The 27,829-nt window shown below is 39.6% G+C and overlaps 1 protein-coding gene across 2 annotated transcripts in view; it reads right to left on the bottom strand.

Annotated features, from left to right (window-relative positions):
• Positions 1–23,781, bottom strand: part of Trpc6 (transient receptor potential cation channel subfamily C member 6) — a 104,839-nt gene extending 81,058 nt beyond the window's left edge. The window contains exons 1-2 of one of the 2 annotated variants that reach the window (XM_021206404.2): positions 23,709–23,781; positions 23,139–23,352 (exon numbers count right to left, since the gene is read on the bottom strand). In XM_021206404.2, coding sequence (XP_021062063.1) covers positions 23,139–23,305 — 167 coding nt within the window. In that variant the 5' untranslated portion in view covers positions 23,306–23,352; positions 23,709–23,781. Of the gene's footprint in view, positions 1–20,721; positions 20,797–23,138; positions 23,353–23,708 lie in introns of those variants that run through there. The other variant, XM_029543160.1, reaches the window with a different exon arrangement.
• Positions 23,782–27,829: the final 4,048 nt, after the last annotated feature.

Here is a 27,829-nt window from a genome sequence, read left to right as displayed (position 1 = left end):
AGAAAACAAGTTAGTAAGACTAATCCTGCCAGTAAGACCTGCTCATTCCCACACTCAGGAATCCCAGAGAAACACTAAACTGAAAGCCATACTAAATACAGAGAACTGGTGCAGACCCTGCGCCTTGATCTCTGCGTGTGCATAGGAGCTTTTATCATGCTGATTTAGAGGGCGTTGCTTTTGCTTTTGTTTTGTTTTTGTTTTGTTCTCGCTTTTGCTGTCTTCCATCCCCTCAGGCTCTACATTCCTTCTGTCACTTCTTTTGTAGGGAGGGTTCTCTGAGGCCTGGGGTGGGAGAGAGAGGTTGATGCAGACATCCTATTTAGAGTTGAGTGTTCCAAGGTCTCTCACTCTCTACTTAATGTCTGGCTGTGGGTCTCTGTATTTGTTCCCATCAACTGCAGGAGGAAGCTTGACTGACGATGGCTGAGCAAGGTACTGATCTATGCCTATAGCAGGATATCACTAGGAGTCGTTTTATTTCTACTTTTGTTGTTGTTTCTTTGGGTCTTTATTTGTTTGTTTGTTTGTAAAACAGGATTATTTATTTTTTTCCTGGGTCGCTCTCTGAGCCATCTAGACTCAGTTTTTTTGGTCACCCAAGCAGTGTTGAGTGTGTATACGATCTTGTGGAGTGGTAGCTATAGTAAGGATGCTAGCAAGTAAGGCTGAAGACTTTGTAGGCACTACTTCTAATTTTCCATGTCCAGTGAAATGTGCAGGTGTCTTCAGCAATGGAACTTTGCCATCAGTTGTGAAAAGCAACCTATAGCAACAGTCTGGTTTGTTTAGGAATTCCCAAAGGATCCCTTTGGTTAACAACTCAATTAAATATGACCTAATCCCAGTACTGCAAGCTTTATTTGGTCACTGATGTCCAGTTTGGGCTGTCTTTCTTATTATGTGTATATTTTAGGAAGATTCTACTGTATTGGATTTTCATACAATCCCTCAAATGTCCCTTAAATTTATCTGTTTCTCTTCTCAGTGCCCCACTCCTCTCCCAATCCCTACTTGATTCTCTCATTCCATTGTCTCCCACCCATCCATAATTATCTATTCTATTTCCCTTTCCTACTGAGATCTGTTTGTCCTGACTCATGCCTTACTCTATGCCTAACCGCTGTGGTTTTTAGCTTGGTTATTATTGACTTAACAGCTAATAATGTAAGACCCTGGTGAGCCTTAGCTTACCAGGGACTCCCTGTGTGAATGATACAGAGCCGGGAATCAATGCAAAAAGCAAGAGGAATTTATTGTTCCAACATGTTGGGGTCGCAGTGCATATATAGAGAGAGAATGACATGACAGCCAGTCTGGCAAGCCTTTATACAGTTCTCAAGGCAGCAGCCATTAGACACAATGTGATTGGCAGAACAGTGTGACTTTTAAACTGATTCATCTTTAAGTAATGAGGTAGGTGGCCAATGGTCACGAAATGTGTCTATGAGCTCTGGCCCACAGGTGGCCAGTAGCTGGTGACTGGTCCCTCCTCCCTGTGGTCTGAGGGATGTAATTAGCCCCTCCCTTCCGGATGGGAGGGGTGCTTATGTTCTATATGACCTTTCTCTTCCAGGAGGAGAGGGTCTGGTAGAATTTTCTAAAGTTCCTGAGCTGACCTCTTCAGTATCCTCATGCAGGTGAATACAATATTTATCTTTCTGGGTTGGGGATATCTCACTTAGAATAATTTTTTTCTAGTTCCATCCATTTATATGTGTATTTCATGATTCCATTTTTTAAAGGCTGAGGAATACTCCGTTGTGGAAATGTACCACATTTTCTTTTTCCATGCTTGTTTCCAATTTCTAGTTGTTATTATTACTAGAGAGGGAATGAACATGACTGAACAAGTGTCCACGTGGGAGGATAAAGCATCCTTTGAGTAGATGCCTGAGAGTGGTATACCTAGATCTTAAAGTAAATTGATTTGCATTTTCCTAAGGAGTGCCCATACTGATTTATACATTGACTACTCAAGTCTGCATTCTCACCAGCAATAGTGTCCCCTTATTCCTCATCCTTGCCAGCATGTGCTGTCATTTGTATTATTGATCTTAGCCATTCAGATGAGTATAAGATAGCTAAGGATGTTAAACATTTCTTAGTGTTTCTCAGCTGTTTCTGTTCCCTCTTTTAAGAATTCTATCTATACTGCAACTTTTTAATTGGATTATTTGTTTTCTTGATATCTAGCTTTCTGAATTCTTTATATTTTGGATATTAGCCCTCTATCAGATAGTTTATTACTCATGTATGAGTGTGATATCTCACAATAAAAATGAGAACAAAAATGTAGATGTATCATTACTCTAAAGCATTCATTATGTTTAAGTAATTAACACCACTTTTCTTTTAAATGTATAAGATCTAAGCATAGAAAATTAGCGACTTTCAGTAGAAATTAATCTTTTATCTTCTTTCTTGTGTCTGAGTCCCTCAGTTTAAAGGCATAGCCAACCGGATCAGTAGGGGGAATCTTCATAAGTGACTCTGATGATCTGAATCCAAGTTAACTAAAGTTCTCCATTTATAGGACATACTCACTGGCATTTAACTGTGGCTATATACTTCTCTCTCAGCTGTGTGCACTTATTAATGGGATATAAATATAAAATGAGCCAGTGATTTCTATGAGAAGTTATTTATATATTGGCCATAAATAACAAGGAAGAGTCTACAAAGATAAGTATTATTATTATTATTATTATTATTATTATTATTATTATTATTATTATTATTGCCAGAGCTGTAAAAAATATAAAAATCAAAATTTTGAAGATTTCTGTACTTGAGCTGCTTGAAGGCAGTTTTAAATTTCTCATTCTAGAATTTAATTTCTCATTACACAATCAAAAAATTGAAAATTTTACACAAACAAAGGTTAATTGCATAATTCAAAGATGGTACAGTTGAGTGTGGTTGGTAAGAGACAAACTAAAAAATTACAACAATATACCAAAACAAAATCTTCATGAGGCTCAAAGAAAATTACTAACATTACATCAAAACATCAGCAAGTCTGTCTTATTTTATGATTTCAATTATGCTCTAACTTAATATACTTACTTTGAGGCAATCATTTTTCATAAGTCTTTGTTTCAGTCAACACTTTCAGCTTGTCTGTTATCTACCAATGCTAATAGTTAGAAGACATTAATTTCACTGCCATGTACTGATGTTATTTGTAGAAGACATCATTTTAACTGTCATCTGCTAATGTTAATTGGTAGAAGGTACCTGACATATGTTGGAGGAAAGAGACAGGCAGAATCCAGATAGCAAACATTTTCAAAACTGTAAAATAGCCCACTGTCTCCGTTCTCTACACCCAAATTCTCTTCAAGTTATTTCATCAGGTAGGAATGTTTATGCCAGCGAACACTCTTGATCAATGCTATTATTGACTTTCATGCTGAAAATTCAATGGTCAGTTTATTTATTCCGGTTTTTGTTGTTGTCCCAGGATTGATGTCCTGTCTAGTCTACTTTGATTCATGCCTCCAAAAATCCATTTAATACTTGACTCTAAATAATAAGTCCATATTACTAAGTCTTGCTGACTCTTCCATTCTGAGCATATATGGAAATCTAATAAGCATTTGCAATTTAAATGTCCAGTGTGAGACTCGGATTCCATTTCTTCTGTTCTCCAGTTAGCTTCCCCTCAACAGATGGTCACCACATCTGATTTTGAGTAGTCATGATCCCTTTTTTCTTTTTCCTACAGCTAATATCTATACAACAAGCTATATCTATCTGGAATCCAATCATTTAGAAATAAATCTACTTATAAAACTGTAGCTTATGTTCCTGTCACCTCTGTTGTGCACTAGGCCCCTAACTGGTCTCCAGTGTCTAGCCTTATCTCCTACTCAAAAGTCTATATTTCTTAAAGAATAAAGTCAGACTTGTATCTTTGCTTTGGTAAAAGAAACTATAATTGTCTCCTCCTGCAATCAGTTTGTGTATAAATCCCTTTACAAGCTCTCTGGAGAAATATCAAATGGATATCTTAGAGCTCACTGCTCACCATCTTCTACTATGCTCCAGAGACCTGGATTTGTTTCCTTGTTATTCCTGGAATACCCCAAGCCTATTCCTGGAAATACCTTCCTTCTATTGCTTCAGTAGAATGAGGCCTGGAGAAAATCTACTGGAATTTTGACTAGCTTGATCTTGTGCAGGTATTATGTGAGTAATCCCCAGCTCCTTCTCCCAGTAAAATAACCCTACCTATTAACAACTCAATCAGATCCCTAAGATTCAGTTAACTCTAGCTGTGTCTAGAATCCCTACGTACTTTGGTATGAGGCAATAGTGTACTTTTTATAAGAATGTTTTCAAGAATGGTACAGAAATCAGCCTTCCAAGACAGAATGTCCCTCTACTGAGCTGAGGACCCGTCAAGATTCTTGACCTCTGCAGTAGGCAAACAGAACTCTATCACACACCTCTCTGGAGGTACAGGGAACATCTCATTCTTTTGCACATCCGTGAGGAAATCAGGGCATGGGAAATCAATTCAGAATTGAAAACACATTGGTTGCTGTCATTGCTATAATAGAAACCTGATGACCTGAGACCAAGAAGTAAATTAGTGTCTTTCCCCAGTATCTATAGAACTATGACAGGTTATCTTGTAAATATGCAACTGGAAATCCCAGGTCTCTCATCATGATTGATATCACTAATATTGCAGGCTTTCTCTATGTTCATTCATTATATCTAGCATCCAGAAAGTTATGATTTTTCTTTAAATAAACAAAGCTAAAATTATCAAAGTCAATGTCTGGGTCACATCTAGACACACAAGAGAATTAAGTGATAAAGATGATGGCAAGAGGAAGGCCACATGAACCATGTTTGAATGACAGCATAGGTGACAGATTTGTGTAACTGTCTGAGTGACTTGTCTCTCAACATGTCTATCAGCTTCTGTTACAGTAGTTTGTATGTTAAGAGAAAAAAAATATTCTGAGAACGATTTGTACCAAATAATTAAGGTCGTGTCAACATTGAACAGAAACTGAGCCATCAAGTCAGAAATCAAGTTCTGCTCTGGGGATTTCTTTTTCTTCTCATATTTGCTTCTCATATTTGCTGATTCATTTCCTAGATTATTTTAAGAGGAAGCATAACTTAATCCTTCACAACAGATCCTAGAAGAAATGAAATCCTAGTTTTACTAAATTTAGCAATTTTATAAAATCTCTTATGAAGATAATAGATGTCTCAAACTGTGTATCTTCCTTAGAACTTGGGTATTTCTCTTTCTACTGGTATGGAGAAGGAATTTTATCCCAGTGGAAAAGCACTTTGTCTAATTCTGGGCTCTAGGGAGGGCTGAGAATAACAGACATGAACATGACAGGGCATGTTTATGAAGGACAATGATGAACCTCATCAAACTTGAGTCAGAGTGGCTTTTCTGTTTCAAATGGCAGATGTAAGGTAAAAATATCAGAACCAAGGGATTTTTTTTTTTTTAGATACTAGAAAAATCTTTTACTGCTAGACATATGAAAATAGAGTCTAGGTTTAAGTCTAGGTTTGCAGAAATTATGGAAGTGGGTTCTAATGGGAAGCCAAATCATGGTCATGAGATAAATCATACCAAGAAAGAAACAACATCCCTCTCCTTCTGCCCTGGCTGAGTCAGGACCATGAACCTGAGCTAGCCTTGGTAGCCACAGTTGCTCCAGCATGGAAAAGAGATGACTAACATATGCCCTGGATTCCAACCCTAATAGATTTGCTTTAAATGTTGGGTTTTGTCTCTTCCACAATCAACTTTGTCTTCCTTCTCCTGCACCTCTGTCACTGCCAATATTCCAATTCATGCCATATGAACAAAAGCAGACAGATGCCACCATAGGCTGAGTGCATATTTTTAACTGCCCACTAAGTCCTTTTGACTTGGCCACCAATCATATCAGGCCCTTGACATCAACTTTAGCCTGAAGTTGTAATAACAGTCCATGCATGGACCATTATCTTACAGAAAAAAAATACTTTAGGGCCACCTATCTGAACAAGACTAGGCCCCTCAACATTTCACCATAAGTTGGTGAGGAACTATTAGCAGTTAATGGATGCTGGAGAAGGGTTGTCATTTTCTTCAGTGGTGTAGCTACTAATAAATTGCCCGTGTTCTAGTAAGCAACCTCCAGTTCATGCTCAAATGAGAAACTCCAGTTAAATTCAGGATGCAACACATAAAATAAGACAGGAAAATAGGAGGCGGTGCTTGTTGAGAGGAAGATCTCCAACCAGAGATGGGGAGTGAGAGAAGGGAATGTAATGTGAAATTACTATACAAATTATATAGTATTATATAAATATTATATATAAATATATAAAACTCTGAGATAATAAAATAAAAACACTAAAGACGTCTCCAGGGAGCCTTTGCACTCAGCCAGTTCACCTGTAGACATAACAGCTATGCCACACCACCAAGAACTATGCAGGATCCTACCCCTGTCAAAAGGCCTTCTGTTCACCCTCTTTTAGCTCCACAGTTAGCATTAGAGGAGTCAAAGCATTCAGGGATCACTCCCTCCACAAAAATGCTTGTAAGACTTAATGAGCTGCTAGCAGGAGACAGTGGGAGGAAGCGTTTTGTAAGTGCCTGCCTTGTTCCACACACTGTTGCAAGATCTCATAACTCAGTGGGGAAATTTTGGGAGGGTATTTACATGTACTGTGCACAGAATAAAGACTGAAAATGCTGGAGTCCCCGCTGGATTTAGAGGAAGTTGAAGTCTAAACTACTGTGACCAATGCAATTGATTCTATAAATAAGCAAAAACTGTCAGCATTCTAGGCAGAGACACCAGAGTGTGCAGGGCAATGGATGTGTGAGACAGAACACTATACCCTGGTTTCAACAGGATGAGCTCAAAGGGGAAGCTGTCTCTCTACTTCTGCCTGTTCATTAACTGAAGAGTTGCACTGAATTGGACCCAGATTTTACAGTTTCAGATTTACCTACGATCATTTATAAAGCCTTCATTTGCATAAATTCTGTACTTATTGTATTAACAGGACACGTGTGGTTATTTCAAAGTAGAGCAACACTGAAACCGGGACTTGGTAAGGGAGGAACAACAGCTCATTGTGTTTGACTCTTTATCATTTCCCAGGCTTGCAGGAATCTGGTAAAGCCTATAAGGACGGGAAATATGGTGGGTGGGTTTCCCTGGCAACACTGATGCACAATGGTAACCTCTGCAGTCTCCTCCCATCCTAGCCCATTTTAGGTAGTGGCTGCCCAAACCAAGCAATGAGAGAAAGCCAATCAGGACCCTCACACGAAGAATCAGGGAGGAGCCAAAGAAGATGAAAAAGAGCAAATCAACAAGGTTCCTTGCTAACTAAAAGGTAGTGAGAAATAGTCTCCAAGCTTCCAGCTGAAATGCATAGCCACTGGACTGACAGAGCTAGAGGCTTCCTCATCAGCCCTGTGCCCGCCAGTACTCTGTCCTCCTGCTAAGCTCTCATGTATTGCACATTTGACTCCTTCCCTTCTTGTCTTTTCTATGCTTGTCTTCTCTGTTGCTAAGTCTGGAGACAGCCAACGTGGCTCCACTCTACAGCTTGGGTTTTTCCAAGGTCAGATTGGTGTGTCTCTTGTCCTAGAGCTCTCACTGAGTGCTGATATCTCTGAGCCCACATTCTGTGCTAGACCACAAGGACATAGCTAGCAACAAGGGAATTGTAGATTTTGGAGTCATGTCATGTGACTTATATATATATCAATAGGTGATTATACAACTAACCCCCTTTTTGGTGTGAAATAAGCTTTTTTCCCCCGATTCTTCAAAGGCAGGATGCTTTAGGCTTGGGGTCAGCTGGTCATGGACCATATGGTGGCTCTTTATTATTTCTTCCGTTCAAAAATATCTTCCTTTTCAACTCTGTGACATGGCATCCTACTCTTTCACCAAGTTGCACTAGCCCTCTCTGCTATTCCATAGCCTTTAAAGGCTTCCTCTCAGTCCCATAACTTCCTTTTCCTGTCTGAGAAGGGTCCTATGGGCTGTATGTTTGTTCATGCTCTGAGCTTAGAGAGTAGTTACGTTTATATTTTCTTTTGTGCAGTCATCAGTGTGAGTCATGGGCTTTTCCCTATTTTAGAACAAATACCCCTGAGCTTGTGGTACAGCCTAATGACACACAAAGTTATAGATAAACACATTACATCTCTCTGGGAGAAGTTAACATGGGAACATTGTGAAATCAGATGCAAACTTTTAATATAAAACAAACATTAAGAAATATTTGTGCTTACAGCAGGATGTACCAGATCTCTTTGAGAGCAAGTCATTTTTATTCTGCAGTGGGGAACATAAAACATTAAGAATTTTATATAAATAATTTTTCATTTGTAAAGTTCGACCTGCTCCGTCTCAGCGAGTCTCTCTGGAATGGTTTTTCATGACGTTATGACCACAGACGTTAAGCCTTAATAATTATGACCTGCTGTGGACACTGCCCGGAAGTTTTCCCAGAGAACTCAAAAAATTTCTTGATGATGTGAAAGGAATACTATCAACATCATGTTTTAAAGATTTATTTCTCCATAAACTTACATGTATCTACATTTTATTCAATATACCTTTTTTTATCAGTTCATTTTAAAGTGATGGCTGGTCACCTTGTGAAAAAGAAAGACTGTCTGCCTAACTTCAGAAATCAAATGAAGCCTGTAGAACACAGGGAATACTAGGACTTTGTTTTGCTTCGAATCGATGGAATCACACATTTCATTATTTTAACCTTTGAGAGAGCAAATTTTACTCAGCCTTGAATTACAGTCTCATGGAAACTGACCATTTGCTCATTCTAGGTCTTTAAAAATTATAGGCTAGAGATTATATCTGGTCTATTGTCCTTTTGGATCATTCAGTTTTTGAAACATCAGAACATTCCCCATATGAAATCTTCTGACTTCCCTTTTAACAGTGATAGAATTTAGGAACACAAGTTTCTAGCGCTTCATCGCAATTATTGATCAAAGCCAAATAGATTGTCATTGTCATGAAAGGCAGCTTCACAGTAAATATGTCCCCTACCCTTCCTATCTTTACATCAAACTTCTTAACTTTTTATTATTGGTGGATAAATTTGAATTGGCTAGACTAATTCATTCAATCATCCACCCATGCATCAGGCATTTTTTGGATATCACATTGTTCCAAATGTTACAAGCATAGTACTAAGCCCTAGACCCTGACCTTAGTATCTGAACACCTCAGAGTGTCCTTGTACTGAAGTGTCTAAAAAATTCCCGTCAGTTTCCCCAGAGCATTATGGGAGCTCTAAGGAGAAGCAATGTGGGCTTCAGAGAAAGCTGAAGATTCTATGAGGGATGACCTGAGAGAAACAAGGCAAGCATAACCTGCCTCAGGAGAAGAGCTGCAGCCTCAGGAGAAGAGCTGCAGCCTCAGGAGAAGAGCTGCAGCCTCAGGAGCAGCACTCATTTGCTGGTAAAACACAGGTTGAAAAAACTGAGAACTGATGTTGGAGACTAGGACAGCAGTCAGTCAGCTGGACTTCAGTAGACTGAGCTTGTTCCCTGGAGCATCTCATTGATTTGACCGATCATTGACCACAAGTCAATCCACAGGAAGGAGTGATCTATTCTGTTATCATGTCACAACACATAAACATTTTTATTAACTTAAAGAATTAGATTTTGAAACCTCTCTAAGTGCATTGTTTACATCTTCCCTTTGACAAATCATGGCCACGTTTGTTTTGATAATTCCAGAGTACCCTTATAGTTGTCGATCATGGTACCTTACTGCCAATAAAATATCAATATTTTAAGTGAGTTTGGCTGGTATGGGACATTGCTTCCTACAGTATAACCTTCTGTTTGAGTAGCTTATCTTTTACATAAACCTGTTAAACAAATTGACAGCAATGAAAATTACAAACTCCTAAAGGCTGTCACTGTTCATTTGTTGTTTCCGGAATGCTATAAGCTAAACGTGCAGAACAAACTTCATGAGAATAGGTAAAATCTTCAGTTTAGGCTGATATAAGTACTTATAAAGTCTATACAAGAAGCCCTTTGCAAACCTTTCATTTATTAGAAAACCACACATATAAACAACACTTTCATTTTAAATTTCCATGCAAACTGAGGTACACTGAAGAAGAGTGATTCTTGTTTTTCAATCCTTTATTCTATATGTGATCTGGTCAAAATCTAAGGGAGAAAAGGTTTCTTCCATAAATATACATGAAATGAGCTAGAATATATATTCTCTTTCTTTTAATATAAGAAGTCTGTACTTTTAGAAAGTGCTAGGACTAAATTTAAATAGCCTAAAATTTATGATAATAATGTTAAATGGAAACAAAAATGATTAGGGATGCCATCATCATGTTTAGAATATATATAATGTTTAAATATAAAAATATGAATATATATATATATAAATCCACACTACTTTATGCACAGATACATATATGATTATATATATTTAACATATATAGGCATATAAATATGTTAAGAGATGATCATGAAAGCTTTTTTGAAAAGTAAATTTTTCAAAGTGAATATAATTCTTATTAGTAAATCTCCTAGGATATAAGCCATGGCTTATTACAGAAGAATGGAGCTGGTTGCCTAGGTGAACAGAGAGAAACTGAGGTAAAGAAGTATCCTGAGATTAAAAACCTCAAAGTGGCTATGATCATGGCAGCTTCTAACGTTTGTGTGTCTTCCTCTTCCAATTCTCCTGAAAATTTGATAAAAATAAAATCTCATAAAAGAAAGAGAAGATGCAAAAACTAAAATCTGCAACTGAAGAAATACGCATAGGAGGAGGAGGAGGAGGAGTATAGGAAGTGGAATGAGCACAATGGATGTACTCAGGGTTCCATTGGGGAATTTCCAGCCTTCAAGAGAACTGTGACCTCATCCTGAACCCCAGAGTTTCCCACAGCAAACCCCATTGCAAGCCATGCTGTCATCCTTTTCTCTCTTCTCTTTATTTTTTTAAATTATTGAGTCATATGAAAATGTCTGTTTCTGTAAAACTTCCCATTTTAGAATACCATCATAAATTAAAACATAAATGGGAAAATGATCTTTGCCCTTGTTCCTGACCCCTTTGGAATATGAGTTTGAAAGAAAGTATAAAAAAAAAAAATCACCTTATTTACCCAAGAGTACAGAAAGAGCATTGTAGATATGTACCATGGCATCAAAGTAATTGAGTTTGAAGCCCACCTGGGTTAATTAAACACATGACTTTTGGAGGATTACTTCATAAGTTTACACATTTTTCCCTATCTGTAATGTGGAAAGAAACAATAAGCCTACTTCATAGAATTTCTTTTGGGTATTAAAGAGTTTGCACGTACAAAATGCTTAAACTAGTGCCTGGAACACAATGCACTCTTTAGTCATGTTTCCTCTGCCAGTGCTTAAAAAAACTGATCAATGTGCTGGCCCAGCCACATAAAACAATGGGCATTGATGAAGATTAAACAAAGTTAGAAGTCACTGCTCACTTTTATTGGCATATTCCACATCTTCCACCACACAGAGGACTGCCATATGGGACAGAGCAAATGCAGAACTTCTCCACCACAATAGTAGTCACACTTCCATAATTGTCAATAGCCATAGATGCAACAGCTAAGACTCCCAAGACAGGAGAGAGGAGGGCAGGACTGTGATGAGACAAACAGCTGTTCGGGAGTTGTGTGTAATTCACTCTGGGATGGGTGACAATGAATCTCTTGGAGTTTCTGATTCAGGAGTTGTAGGGCAGGACCTGGCAAGCAGATTTTCTAGTGAGTTCCTAAGGGAGGATTGGAACATGTCACTAAGAAGCCCACCCAGGGCAATGGTCCTTACTTGGAGTGTAGGCTTTTGTGGGTGTGTGAAGTTTGTGTTCTTACAATGTCCACGTTTTCCTAACATTTCTTTCCTAATGTTCTTTCAGCCAAATTGCCACACTGGCTCTCCATCCCACCTCCCATTTCACAGTCTCTCCCCATCACTTTACCAGTGAAACTTGCTGTCATCCCTCTCCCTGGCATTGTTCTAATGTCCAGAGCTCTCTCAAACATTCCATATCTCACAGTTCAAACCAAGACTCCTTTAACCAAAGCAACAAAAGTTTCCCATCTGTCTTTTCAAAAGATGCATTTCCAACAATCATTAAACTGTGATATAAACTATTATTGGTCAAATATGTTGGGTTTTGATCAAAGCAATCTTAATGGTGAAGGTACCCTGCATGAGATCAGCATTAGCTGGATACTTTAGCAAATTCCTTAATTTACACACATATCATATCTTCATCTCAAAATGCAGGTGATAACAAATTCCTCTGAGAAATGCTGAGAGAACTGAATGAGTTCATACATGGAATAAATTTACTAGAACTGTACTAGTCACAGAAGAAGTACTAAATGTTAGCTACCATTATTTCTATTGGCATTATTAACCATAGAGAAGTGTATCAAAGAGCACCTGTTGCTCTTGCAGAGGACCTGTATTCAATTCTCAGCACCCACACAGTGGCTCATGGCAATCCCTATGTCCAGTTCCAAAAGATCCAACACCATCTTCTTACTTCCTCAGTTACCAGGAATGCATGTGATATATGCAAGAAAAATACCCATATGCATAAAATAAAACAAAGAAATATAACCTTAAAAATAATTCTAATTTTTTAATTGATATGTAGGCTTTTTATGAAACTTTTATGGAAAAATGTGTGAACTAATAAGCTCTCTGTAAAAAGCAATGCAATGAGCTGAAGAAGAGCTTGGGCCATTACGAACTTCTCTTTCCTCCTTTCTTCTCTTCCAAGTGGAAATTATAATGATTGCCACTGGGTTTCCCATGAGAATCAAACAAGTTAATGTAAATAAAGCAAAGAACCAACAATATTTCTATTGTCAGCTAGAAAATATAAAGTGCAAGCCAATGAAATTTGCAACAGACTGTAAAAGATGGTTGCCCTTAACCTTTCATGTTTCCTCATAGTTCCAGCACACTGGGTATCATATTTCATAATTACGGGATATATATTTCTCCTATTTTTAAACTACATTTTTAATTTAAAGATGATTACATCATTTCCCCTTCCCTTTCACCTATCAAACCCCTTCCAGGTACTCTCTCTCCCACCCTTTCTGTGCCCCACAGCTCTCAAATTGATGGCTTTTTCTTTGATCATCACTATTGCACACACACACACACACACACACACACACACACACACACACACTAATATATGAATCCTGCAGGGTCTGTTTTGTTAGTGATTTCAGAGCTTAACATTGCACTAAACAACAAATGGAGGGGGCAGGTGAATGTGTTACAGTGTGGTTTGTATATTAGTGGAATACTATTTAGCCGTAAAAAAAAAAAATTGCAGTCATGAAATTTGCAGGTAAATAGATGGACCTAGAAAAGCTCACAGTGAGTAAGGTAACCCAGACCCAGATAAAATGTTACATGATCGCTCATCTGTGATTCTTATCTCTAAACCTTCAGGTATGATTCTCCAACATGGAATAAGCACACAAACCAGGAAAGTACAAAGGGACTATAGTGGGAGTGGAGGGCTCTCTTGAAAGGAAAATAGGTGATATAAAATGGGAAATGAAAAAGTAGGGAAGGGCGCCAAGAGGGGGAAGATCCAAGTAGGGAGGAGAGAGGTCAATACAGAAGGAGAAGAGAGGAAACAGGGCAGATAACATCAACATTTGATAAAGCCTCAAGGAACCATGTTATTTTACATTTAGTAGAAATTATACGTAAGACATTTAAATACGTATTTATCTACACTCACATATGACAATGGTCCCCAAAAGAACCACAGACAAAAAAAAAAAAATTAGAAGATATGAGAAATTTCCTTTTGAAGTATTGGTCAGGGGGTTCCAAGTGTCTCCCAACAGTCTAGACTATTGATGGTTGACTCCCAGAGGTTGAGGGTAAGACCCTCCTACTGCTGAAGATATCATACACTTAGCATATAGCACTTGGATGATTCTAGCAAACTCTAACTAAAAGCCTCCTTCCTGAAGTCTAGCCTTCATAGAACTAGGAAATACTGTGCACGCTGCTAATGAAGGAAGCAAGCTTTATTCAGCTGCAGCATCTATGAATCTCAGCAATGAGCAGCATGACAAGATATTCATAAAGGTATAATAAGCGGTACTTACTTGTCTGTGGTAACCAACAGCTGCCTAACTGATCATAAGACCCACTCGAAAGGAAAGGTCTGTTCCCATGCCTGGGACTAGAAACCTAGCCAACTTCACAGAGTAAGTGAGGTCACAGATCTTAGAAAGAATCACCATTCTGCTAGACCAGCATTACTACATTCTAAACCTTCTCTTTATACCCACAGATAAATATACCCATCATCCATCATCAAAGAAGTATCTCTTTACAGAAAATGGAGCTCATGACAGACAACCACAATTAGACATCATCAAAGACAAACAGGTCATGAGGAGCCCAGCCCCATTAAAGACCAACAGATCATGGGGTGCCCAGCCCCAGTGGATACATCTACATCACAATTCCTGCATTTATTCAGGGAACATTATGGAAGAAAGGGCAGAAGGACTATAAGAACCAGAATACAGCCGGGTGTGGTGGCGTACACCTTTAATCCCAGCACTTGGGAGGCAGAGGCAGGCGAATTTCTGAGTTCGAGGCCAGCCTGGTCTACAGAGTGAGTTCCAGGACAGCCAGGGCTATACAGAGAAACCCTGTCTCAAAAAACAAAAACAAAACCAATCCAAGCAAACAAACAAACAAAAAGAACCAGAATACAAAGCAGTCTGGTGTGAAACAGTCTCTCCTGGAAATGGTTACATAAACAAGACCAGAACAATGTCAGTATCAGTAGACATGCTAATGTGCAGAAGGGATGTTCCATGGGGTCTCACCCCTGGACTGAGAACTACTGGCAATTAATGACTGCTGGGAGAGCTGGCTTCTCCTAGTGATCAGCCCATGTCTCCTATTTAACAAGCTTGAAAATACATGAGTCTTATATTATAAGTAAGCCCTAAAGCTCTGTTGGGTATCTATCATTGCTGTGACCTATCTTTAATCAGCAGTGCCTATGGGAACATTAAAGGCAGTAGCCTCCATGGGTTCAGTGGGGGATAAAAGTTCAAAAGTAGATCCTAGAAATAGTGTGAAATGCTTTCTTCATGCACAAGAAATAAATAAATGTGTATATGTGTGTATGTCAGGAACTGTAGGGATTCCATAAGGAATAGCAGTGAATTGGGTTCTTTAAGCAGTGCTCTGGAAACATATAACTATGAAGTCAGTTTAATTGCATCCCACCAATCAATTGCATAACTTCAATTAAAAACCAAAAAACCAAAAACACCTATAGTACAAGCTGAGGAAATGGCTCAGGGGTTAAAAGTACTTGCTTTTGCGTGAGTTTGGTTCCCAGTGCCCACATCAAGCAGATCACAACATCCTGCAACTCCAGCTCCAGGGATGTCTAATGCCCTCTACGGTCTTCACTGGCATCTGCACACATGTACACACAAACACAAACATACACACATGTATGCACACACATGCATAATAATAGTAATAGTAATAATAATAATAATGATGATGATGATGATAAGTAAATGAATAAATCTTAAAACTGTTCCTATTCTGTTTGTCATTTAGGACAGCACTGTGTAGAATACAGGGCCACTGAAGAGTCTCAGTTAAAATGGATTTAGGAGAGTCATTTCTTGAATGTGAAGTGTTCATGATCAGGTAAGAAAAACAATTATTTTATATCCATCAACCTCTTAGCTATGCGATTCTTTCCTTATCAGTAAAATAAGAGTTTGGAACGCTCACACCTCACAGCTTTTATTCCAGTTTGAATTGCTTAATATCTCTGAAGCATGGAAAGGTTCACAATGCCACAGGTAGGTTGCAGCATTAGAGAGAGCCTCCACTCCAGTTGTTGGGGTGCACACATGGAGACTGAGCTGCACATCTGCTGCATATGTGCAGGGAGCCTCATTCCAGTCCGTGTGTTTGGTTGGTTTCTGTGACTGGCCTCAGTGGGAGAGATTGATGCACCAAGGTGGCAGGGTAACCAGGGGAGCTCCACCTTCTCAGAGGAGAAGACAAAAAGGGATAGGGGAGGGTCTCAGTGACGGGGGACTGGGAAGGTCAGCAGTACCTGGGATGTTAGTTAGTTAATTAATTTAAAAGTCCACAATAAATTTTTAAATTCTCTTTACTGAATGTAACCATGTCAGGTCAATAGAGATTCGTAAATAGATTCAGAAAGCAATTAAATGTCTGGAGTACGTAGGTTGACTCTGACCAGCAAAGATGAAGAACACTTTAAAAATAGAAAGACATAGTCAAAGATGCCTAGTGTCATGCAGATTCACGATCTTTGTTCTCCTGTCTTCTGAATATACTGAGCATGTCACAGATATCTTGGCTGCACATATCAGAGCCAGCATGTGACTTTTCATATTATCTATGGCCAAAGGAAGAAAGCATAAGGGAGGGATGATACTGTGCTGAGCCCTGTTTGTGTGTACAAGCATGATTGTGTGGGATGCTGAGAGGGTAGAGGACATTGCTGTACATGCGTGCCACATGCGCTTCTGAAATGCACTGGGTTGGGCTTGCATGAAAACTTGCCAGCTTTGTAATTTCCTGCTCATGCCTAACATCTGTAAATTTCTCCATCATTATTTGTAAAACAAACATTAAAAATAGCCAAGTGGCTGCTTTTAAGACTCAACCACATTTGTACAAGAAAAAGACTTACTACAGACTAGGTATCCCAAAAATGTGAGATCCCCCAGATAGATGTAAATATTTTGGGTCAGTTGTCTGTAGAAACAGAAACTTACATTGCATTGTATACAATTCTTCTTAGTATTTTTTTTCTTCTCTTCCTAAAACCTCAATTAGCTGAATGGGAAGCCAGTTATGTCACAGCCATGTGCTACAGGATAGCTGTAACACTTGTTTGTGTAAGAACTGTGATTCAATCAACTCTAGTGGTTTAGAATATTGAGACACATACCAAATTTTAAATGCCAGAGCTTAACTGAAACATGGTGTAAAGATGGAGATGTCTCCTTGCATTGAAACCAACAGAATACTCCTAAACAAAGAGCAATCACAAATGGTAATTTAACTCATTAGATCCAATTATAGCTAGCATTTTAATGAAACAGAGACACGACAAAAAGAAGAGTGGACTCAACAAAATGTCATTTTTTAATGATTTTTACTCTCTAAAAGACAAATTGTCCTGGGAAGTTACTTCTGACAACCCAGAGGACATAACTGTATGGAGAAAAATGATGTGCCATTTCCTTAGACATTAACAACACTCTGACTAGAGCGAGTGCTATGGACGGTCAAGTGCATTTGAGGATCATTCATTGCACAATGCTGGTGCTCTAAAAACATTTCATGACAATCAGTGTTTCCCAGTGGTTATTAATTACCTCAAGCCATGGGACATTTTGGAAAAAAAAAAAAAAAAAAAAAAAAAACAGGTCTGCAAAGCCTACTCCATTAAGTCAAGGGTGAGACCCTTCTGCATTGTGAGTGGCTAGGGGGGTGCTGATCCCTAAATGAAACTTGAAAACCAAGACCAACATTGATTTTTCACACCTGCTCTTCCCCTGAGACACGGCTCTAGAACATAAACTTTTCCACCATTAAACATTGGTTGATAGTCATTGATGTTTCTATATATCTCTGCATTTGGAATATTCTATATCCAAATTGTATTTTTAATTGTTTCATTGAGTTTTTTTCTCTAAGAATTGTATTTTCAGCCATGTATGGTGCTACACACCCGTAATTTCAGCACTCAGCAGGAGTTCAACCTTTGCTACATCGTGAGCTCAATGTTAACCTGGACAACCTAGTGAAACTCTATCTCAAAAATTAAAATGAAGTTATATTTTTCATGAATAGATGATCTATTTGCCTGCTTTGACCAAAGTTCAGGATTTGTCATTAGAGTTACTGATGTTATTTCAAAGGGCTTAACAGTTAATTACGATTCTCACTGAGTTCAAAACACTACCTGTGTATTTTCGTTTTCTTAATAGGAAACATAAAATGGAATTAAATATCTCTTTGGGGTTTGAAGAAATGAGAGTGCTTGTTCTCAAAACATGAGGATCCAAGTTCAAATCCCAACCACCCAAGGGGAAAAAATTCAAATATGGTCGCATAAACCTGTAAGTCCAGCATCAGGAGGTAGAGACTGATTCCAAAAGCTTACGAGCCAATCAGGCTAGCTGAAAGAGAAGCAGAGGGGTCAGAGAGAGGCCTTGTCTCACTATAAGAGGGAGTAAGGCAAAGAACCATAAAAGAACACACTCGAAGTCCTGCTCTGTCCTTCACATGCACACAGGAGCACATACTGCAGTCATGTGCAATCACCATGCACATACCACACACACACATGCACACACACACACACACACACACACACGTACATACACACACTTGTAATCAACTTTAAAAGTAGAATTGGATTATTTTCTTCTATGGGTGTATCCTCACACATATATGCATACACACAATAAGTCAATAATTTTGATAAAAACTTTGTAAAATAGAATTGCACTCTTTTCTTTTGTAGATGTTCCATCTGTCACTTTTCTCCGTTTCATTCTTTCCATAAGGTTTTCTGTTTTTATATTGTGATACTTTACACACACTAACTTTACATCTTTCCCCCGGCTACACTGTTATTCTTAGTTTCTAAGGCCCTAACATTGCTGTTTTCAGCTTGCTGTATAGTGGATTCTGCTGTTAACTCACTCTCTTACTTAACTGTTTCCCAGTGTGCTCAGTCACTGGTTGTAGTGAGCCTATTTTCAGTGACTTGCTTGTGGATGAATCTCCTAATCAGTCAACATGGATGGGACTATTCCTTCTTCATGACTTAGGGTTAGGGTTAATACACTAAGATCCTAAGGCTTGATGAGCATCTCTAGTTGAAGTTGCCAGGGGTGGAAATGTCTCCCCCCTGGTAATTGTTCTGACTTGGTGCTAGTGGACATCGTTCTCCTACCCTAACGTCTCAGTGTTCTGAGAGTCCTGGTTGCATTCAGTTCTAGCTCTTGCCTCATTTACAGCTCAAACTTTTCCCACTTTATATTCTCTCTGGCATCTTTGTTCCTGACATACAGCAATCCCTTATAATCTTTTAGCAATTTAAATAATGTTCTTGTTTTGTTTTGTGGTACTTTTGATCAAATGCAGGGACCTTGGCTATGCTGACAAGCATCTTACCATGGAGCTATATCTATACCCAGCCTGTCAAGTTGCTGATGTTTGAAAATATTTTAAAATATATTATTACAGTGTGCTTGTTACAATGGTGTAATTTTTACACCTATTTATTGGGGGTGCACATTACTGTACAGTATACATACAGAAGTCTGAGGATATTTTTCCAGAGTTAATTTTCCCCTCCCGAGATTAGACCCCAGGGATCAAACTCAGGAGGTGGCAAGTGGTTTTAATTCTAGTTTGAAATTAAAGTGTTTCAAAGCAACAGAGACTAATTGATTTAGTTCAATTGGTCATTGGGCTATAAACTACTGAATTGTTACTATTATGTTCAGACAGTGAATAATGACATGGTAAAAAAAAAAACCCTAAAACAATGAGCAATCTGATAATGTTACTTTAAAGCAACAAGAAAAACTTGTGGTAGCATAAGTTTTTATAGTGGTTTTAAAGGTGTGACTAGAGACACACCTTTAAATAAAGGAGCTCCTGGGGCCTTGGCTGGACTTGAGACTCTGTTTGATTCATCACTCAAAATGGCTGTAATAGGATATAGCATTCCTAATTGGAAATTAGAGAGAAAAGAAACTGATAATCTTTGTTTCAAAAGCACCATCATTAAAATATTGACATTCCCACTTTCCAAAGCTTGAGAATGTGCAGTTGGTCTTCCACAAGATAATTTCCCACAATCCTCAAAGTCAAGTCCTAAAACTACATGTACAAACATTCTTTTTAAGAAGAGAAATGTGGGACTAGAGAGATGGCTCAGCGGTTAAGAGCACTGAGTTCAATTCCCAGCAACCACATGGTGGCTCACAGCCATCTGTAATGGAATCTGATGCACTCTTCTGGTGGGTATCTGGAGTCAGCTATAGTGTAGTGTACTCATAGAAATAAAAATAAATAAATATTTTTAAAAATAAAAATAAACTTATTTAAAAGAGAGAGAGGGGGGAGAGAAAGAGAAGAGAAATATGAAAGAAAATTTCTTAGTGAGAGTAGGTGAATTTTTATCACCAGAATAGCCACTAACAAAGCTCTGGAATCTTATAGGGAAATGTCAATGATTTGAGAAACTAGCCACCCTGTACCTGAGATGCAACAGTGGTTGCTACAACTCCACCAGCAAACATCTGACTATGGGAAAAAACAAAGCAAAAACAAAACAAACAAAAACGAAAACAAAAGTCACCCCTTCACAAGCTTAAAAGCCTCTGCCAAAGGGAACTGATTCTCCTCAGGATTTTCTCCTGTGTCTTACATATGGAAGAACTGGTGTTTACTGGTTAAACTTTTCCAGTTATATTTTCATCCAACTGTAAAATCTTAAAATTTTGACAGAGAACACAGTGGACTAAAATAACCCTGAACTTTTGGGGGGAAGGAAATAACAGACTTACGAAAGAAAAGCTTTAGATGTGGTGTATGGATGGTTCACTCTCAGCATGAGTCAACAAATGGTGCCCGTCCTGAGGTGAGGCCCATTACAGTGTCTCTCTGCGTCCCGTTCCTTACCTGTCCACATGAAGAGTGGGCTGAAACTCCAAACCTGAAGGGGAAAAGTACTTTTGCTCTAAATAGTATATTTAGAGACCTGCTCTAAATAAATAATTATTGAATATATAATTGTATACAAATTATTATATACAATAGTAATTTAAAGAAATTAGTGGTTTAAACAGTAAATTGCATTTGAAGACATTATAGAAAGTGTTCAGAGAACTTGGAATTCTTACTTTATTTAATCTCACTGCTGATAACAGAATAAGTATTTAAAGCAAACCATTTTCCTAAAGACAAAGAAATAAATCAAAATAGAAATTGTAGATTAAAAATGTTCTGTTAATGAGACCATCTAATTCTTGAAAAGGCATCCAGTTACTAAATCCCTTAATTTAGCTAATTGATAATGTTACTAAATAGCATCAGAGCTTGCCAAAACTCAGTTCTAAGACAAGGCCTCCTCATGCTGCCCAGACTGACCTCAAACTTGAAACCTCCTACAGGGCTAAGACTATGGGTATGGACCACCTGGCCCAGCTTCACAGGAAAACTGCCAATAGCTATGTATGAAATTCTAGGATCAATTCATTTTTCTATAATTATCTGGTCTTGCCACACATCTTCTTGTCTTTAGTGTTATACTGTCAAGAAGCATATCCAAGCAGAATCTCCAGGTGGTCATGTGCCTATCAAAGTTTGAGAAGTTTTAAGTCTGTATGAAGAGACAACATTTTAGGGCTGGGAGAAGGCTTAGTCGGTAAAACTGCCTATTGCAAAATCATGAGGACCCATATTCAGGCACCTGGTTAGAGTCTAGTCTGCCAGTCTAAGCAAAATGATGAACTTCAGGTCAGTGAGAGACCCTGTTCCCCAAAAAGTAATGTGGAGCACTGTAGAGGAAGATAATCTAGGTCCATCTCTGGCCTCTACACACTAACATGTGGGCAAGCACATCTGAACAGTACCACCCCTGCACACACTCAGGGAGGGAGGCAGAGGGAAGGGGAGAAGGAGAGAGATTTCTACTTGGACAGCAAATATAACACTGACAAAAATGTCCTGCAATTACCTATTGACTGTGGATATAAAAGATAATGACTATTACATTAGGAAAAAAATGCTGGACAGTACAACTTAAGAGGTGAGTTTTATGTTGTCTGAATTATATCTTAATTTCCCAGAAATGGAAGGGTTGGTTAGTGTAAATGTGTTTGGCTTGCACAGCTCAGATGAATGGAACCACATCCAATTTTTTTTTTTTCATCCTCAAGAAAATGTAGATGCCCCATTTCCTGGGGGCTCAGTTCTCACCAAGAAAATAAACCACAGCAGGCTTTGACCCTCTCAGCCCTGATCACTGTCCTAAAAGCCAAGCTATGTCATGAGGGTCTGCCAGGTTCCCCCGGAATGGAGGTGGGTTGGATAGCACCCTCCCTCCATACTCTAGAAGAACCAACCAAACTGATAAAGGCTTTCTTAGGAAACAGCTTGCGGATGGCAGTGACAGGCCAGGAAACCTGGGTACTCAGTCAAGCAGAGATTAAGCGAAGGTGTAAAGAGCCAGAAATACTATTATCGGCCCACTACACAAGTGCTCACAGCCTGCCAGGGGCAAAGAGGAATGAAGACTTTGTTTCTCCACTCTATTATCTGTCTGTCCCTCCCCAGCACCACTGTCACCAACCTCATGGGGGGAGGGTCAGTTGTTGTTGTTGCTGCTGCTGCTGCTGCTGCTGTTTTTAAATAAAGGCTTGTAGTTATTGAGATGCCACTAGTAAAGAGCTGGTCTGTGTTTCTATCCTACGGGTACAAAATCCTAAAGTCTATCTCCCCCTTTTAATCTCAGCTCCAGGGTGAGAAGGAGGTTGCCCATTCTCTCCCTAAGTAATCCGTGCTCAAGACCAGAGGACTTGGTAGAACTGGAGAGTGCACTGTGGTGGGTTTTTTCAAAGACCCTAGAGTTCTGATCACACAAAATGTATCACTGGAGCGAAAATTGGAACCTATTCATATCGTGCCTGTTGAGCTGAGTTCCTCGGGATAGCAGGAAATTGACCAAGCATAGCTCCCCTTCCCCCTGTGGTGACAAAGCATTAGGTCCCCTGTGGTGACCTGGTATCCCACCACCTGTGGTGGGGCGGGAACCACAGGGGCTCAATCTGAGGGTGAGCGTAGCCTTGAGTGCTCACCGGCAGCCAGCCTCGTCCCATCCGCGCTCGCACCCCTCGCTTGTCTGGGAGTCTGGAGAGACATCGCTGGTGAGCCGCGCACGGGACCCACTCCTGCAACCCTTGCTGCCCTCGCCCGTACTTACAAGCTGGGGTAGTAGCCATATGGTGGCAGCGGGAGCTGCGGGTAGCCGTCGTCTCCCAGCTCGTCCATCAGCAGATAGTCCTGGCTCTCATTGCGCCGCGCGCCGGCTCCAGGAGCAGCCTTAGGAGAGCCGCCCCTCCGGGTCACGAACCTGGGGCTCTGGCTCATGGCACAGCGCCTGGTCGGCCTGCAGCCCTGCTTCCGTGGATGGGAACCTGGGGAGAAGGGGTCGCGTCACCAACTGAGCTGGCCCCGAGCAAAGCAATGCCAGAGAGAGGATAATGAGGGAAGAGATGCAGATGCCTGCCTGGCTAGGTTCTGCCAATGGCTTCCCTGCCCGCCAGAGTGGAAGTCACTAGTTAGGGGCTTGGGAGACAGCTGCGAAGGGAACCTTGACCTGAGCGCATCTGGACCGCGCAGACAGGCGGCCCCAGGCTCCCAGGCAGAGGGCACAGGCGGGGCCTCAGTGGCAGCCGCCAGGGAGAGCCTCTGAAGAGTTACTATGTCAACCGCGACTCTCCAGCCCTCGCCTCCCGCCTTCTTCTCCCACATCCTCCGTCACGATCCCCACCTTTAAAGGGATCGAAAGGACCATCCAGAAATCCGCCGACCCCTATCTGGAAGCCACAACTTGCAGAGCTAGAATAAACTAAACTAGTGGGAGCCAGGCACGCTCTTTATTTGGGCTTGGGAGGGTAAACTGCTCCCAAAGTAGGTTTCTTAAGCAACGCCAAGGGAGGGCTTTCGAGGAAGTTTCTTTTAAGTAACACTCAGAAATCGGAATCTTCTCCTTCTTCCATGCTTCCTTCATTTTCTTGATTTGTTTCTCTACCATTCCCAAGCTCCGACGTAATGGAAGAGCAGTCTGTGTTCTTACCGCGGAATGTTCCTGGTTCCTGAGAAAACCAACAGAAAAAGGACATTTTCTGATGATGTCTGCTTGCTTTAGGGAAAATCCTCCTTGGTTCATTTGAATGCCATAAATCGTGGCTCTGCCTGGTGTATTTTCTCCAATGTCCTAACTGCTTTGAAAACTTGTTTTAAAAATCTGATCAATTGGCATACATCTGTCAAAATCAAAACCTTCTCAACAAGAACAGATGGGAATTCTCTCAGTGGTTAAAGTGCTTGGAGCAAAAGTATGGGGACATGCACTGAGGTCTCCAGTATTTACATAACAGTCTTCAATAGTGAAGGACATCTCTAATTTGAAGCTGGCTAATCTAGCCAAAACAACAAGCTCAAGGTTCAGTGAGCCCTGCTTGAAAAACTCAGGTAGATGGTTGACGGAGAAAGAGAACTTAAATTGATCCACATGGGCATTTAAATTCTCCACCCTATGCTCAGTTGCACACAGAGACAGACACACAGAAAGTCACACAGAGATAGACAGACAGACAGACAGACAGACACACACACACACACACACACACACACTAAATGAGTGTTTGTAGTGGTTGAGTTAAAAGAAAATTAAGAATCCATGCACTCACTCTTCATCACTATTTAATGCATACCAACAACCATTTTAGGATTCAGGGGCAATCTGTTAAAGGACGGTCTGTCCTGACAGTGCTCTCAGGAAAGAGAAATGATAGTTAAATAATCAGAGCATATAGCTTTCACGTCTAAACTCTGCATGTGGAATCCTGAGGCAGAAGACTGGGGAGATTTCAAGTCTAACCTTGACTATATACGAGTTCCAAGCCAGCCTGGCCTACAGAGTCACAATCTGCATCAAAAGAAAAGATGGGAAAAAAAACCATATAAATTAAAAAGCAAATACAGTCTTCTATCCCAGTCCCTCAGAGACCAGTCTGTGTAGGAGAGCTCGAATCTTCATCTTCAGCCAGGATGCAGAGCTGAACTCCAGATCTCTATGCACTTTCCTTGCAAGAGGAGAGCTTGCTTGAAGATTGTATTCTGACCACTGAGAGAGTTGGACTCCCAGGAGGGCTGACAGAGGCTAACAGAATCACAGGAAGAACAAGCTCCAACCAGAGACAACTATAACAACTAACTCCAGAGATTACCAGATGGCAAAACTTAAGAATCTTACTAACAGAAACCAAGATCACTCATCATCAACGAAACCCAGAACTCCCACCACAGTGAGTCCTGGATACCCCAAAACACCCGAAAAGAAAGACTCGGATTTAAAATCATATTTCATGAGCTGGGCATGGTGGCACATGCCTTTAATCCCAGTACTCAGGAGGCAGAGGCAGGCAGATGTCTGAGTTCAAGGCCAGCCTGGTCTACAAAGTGAGTTCCAGGACAGCCAGGGCTATACAGAGAAACCCTGTCTCAAAAAAGACAAAATAAAGTAAGATAAAATAAAATAAAATCATATCTCATGATGCTGGTAGAGGATTTTAAGAAGGAAATAAATAACTCACTTATAGAAATACAGGAGACCATGGCTAAACAGGCAGAAGGCATTAAAGAAGAAGCACAAAAATCCCTTAAAGAATTACAGTAAAACAATGCTAAACAAGTAGAAGGCCTTGAAGAAGAAACACAAACATCTCTTAAAGATTTACGGGAAAACACAACCAAACAGGTGATGGAATTGAAAAGAACCATCCAAGATCTAAAAATGGAAGTAGAAACAATGAAGAAAACCCAAAGGGAGACAACTTTGGAGATAGAAATCCTAAGAAGGAAATCAGGAGCCATAGATGTGAGCATCAGCAACAGAATACAAGAGATGGAAGAGAGAATCTCAGGTGCAGAAGATTCCATTGAAAACATGGACACAACAATCAAAGAAAATGCAAAATGCAAAAAGATCCTAACTCAAAACATCCAGGAAATCCAGTACACAATGAGAAGACCAAAACTAAGGATAGATAATAGGTATAGATGAGAATGAAGATTTTCAACTAAAAGGCCAGGAAATATCTTCAACAAAATTATAAAAGAAAACTTCCCTAACCTAAAGAAAGAGGTGCCCATGAACATACAAGAAGCCTAAAGAACTCCAAATAGACTGGACCAGAAAAGAAATTCCCCTGACATATAATAATTAGAACAACAAATGCACTAAATAAAGATAGAATGTTAAAAGNNGCAAGGGAAAAAGGTCAAGTAACATAGAAAGGCAGGCCTATTAGAATTACACCAGACTTCTCACCAGAGACTATGAAAGTCAGAAGATCCTGGACAGATGTTACACAGACCCTAAGAGAACACAAATGCCAGCCCAAGCTCCTACACCCAACAAAACTCTCAATTACCATAGATGGAGAAACCAAAGTATTCCATGACAGAACCAAATTCACACAATATCTTTCCATGAATTCAGCCCTTCAAAGGATAATAAAGGGTAAACACCAACACAAGGACAGAAACTACAACCTAGAAAAAGCAAGAAAATAATCCTTCAACAAACCTAAAAGAAGACAGCTGTAAGAACAGAATCCCAAATCTAAAAGCAAAAATAACAGGAAGCAACAATTACTATTCTTTAATAACTCTTAATACCAATGGACTCATTTCCCCAATAAAAAGACATAGACTAATAGACTGGCTACCCAAACAGGACCCAACATTTTGCTGCTTACAGGAAACCCATCTCAGGAAAAAAGACAGACACTACCTCAGAGTGAAAGGTTGGAAAACAATTTTCCAAGCAAATGTTCCAAAAAAACCAAACTGGAGTAGCCATTCTAATATCGAATAAAATCGACTTCCAACCCAAACTTATCAAAAAAAGACAAGAAGGGGCACGTCATACCCATCAAAAGTACAATCTACCAAAATGAACTCTCAATTCTGAAAACCTATGCTCCAAATGCAAGGGTAGCCACATTCATTAAAGAAACTTTAGTAAAGCTCAAAGCACATATTGCACCTCACACAGTAATAGTGGAAGACTTCAACACTCCACTCTCATCAATAGACAGATCCTGGAAAGAGGAACTAAACAGAGACACATGGAAACTAACAGAAGTTATGAAACAAATTGATTTAACAGATATCTACAGAACAGTTTACCCCAAAACAAAAGGATACACCTTCTTCTCAGCACTTCATGGTACCTCCTGCAAAATTGACCATATAATAGGTCACAAAACAGGCCTCAACAGCTACAAAAATATTGAAATTATCTAGTGCATCCTATCAGATCACCACGGATTAAGGCTGACTTTCAATAACAACATAAACAAAAGAAAACCAATATTCACGTGGAAGTTGAACAACACTCTAATTGATGATACCTTGGTCAAGGAAGAAATAAAGAAAGAAATTAAAGACATTTTAGAGTTTAATGAAAATAAAGCCACAACAAACCCAAACTTATGGGATACAATGAAAGCAGTCCTAACAGGAAAACACATAGCTCTGAGTGCCTACCAAAAGAAACTAGAGAGAGCATACACTAGAAGCCTGACAGAACAACTAGAAGCCCTAGAACTAAAGGAAGCAAATTAGCCCAAGAGGAGTAGACAGCAGGAAATAATGAAACTCAGGGCCGAAATCAACCAAGTAGAAACAAAAAGAACTATACAAAGAATCAACCAAACCAGGAGCTGGTTCTTTGAGAAAATCAACAAGATAGATAAACACTTAGCCAGACTAACTAGAGGGCACAGGGACAGTATCCTAATTAACAAAATCAGAAATGAAAAAGGAGACATAACAACAGAACCTGAGGAAATCTGAAACATCATCAGATACTACTATAAA

This window comes from Mus pahari, chromosome 10 (assembly GCF_900095145.1).
Source record: "Mus pahari chromosome 10, PAHARI_EIJ_v1.1, whole genome shotgun sequence".
NCBI lineage: Eukaryota > Metazoa > Chordata > Mammalia > Rodentia > Muridae > Mus > Mus pahari.
This window is presented reverse-complemented; position numbering and strand designations above follow the sequence as displayed.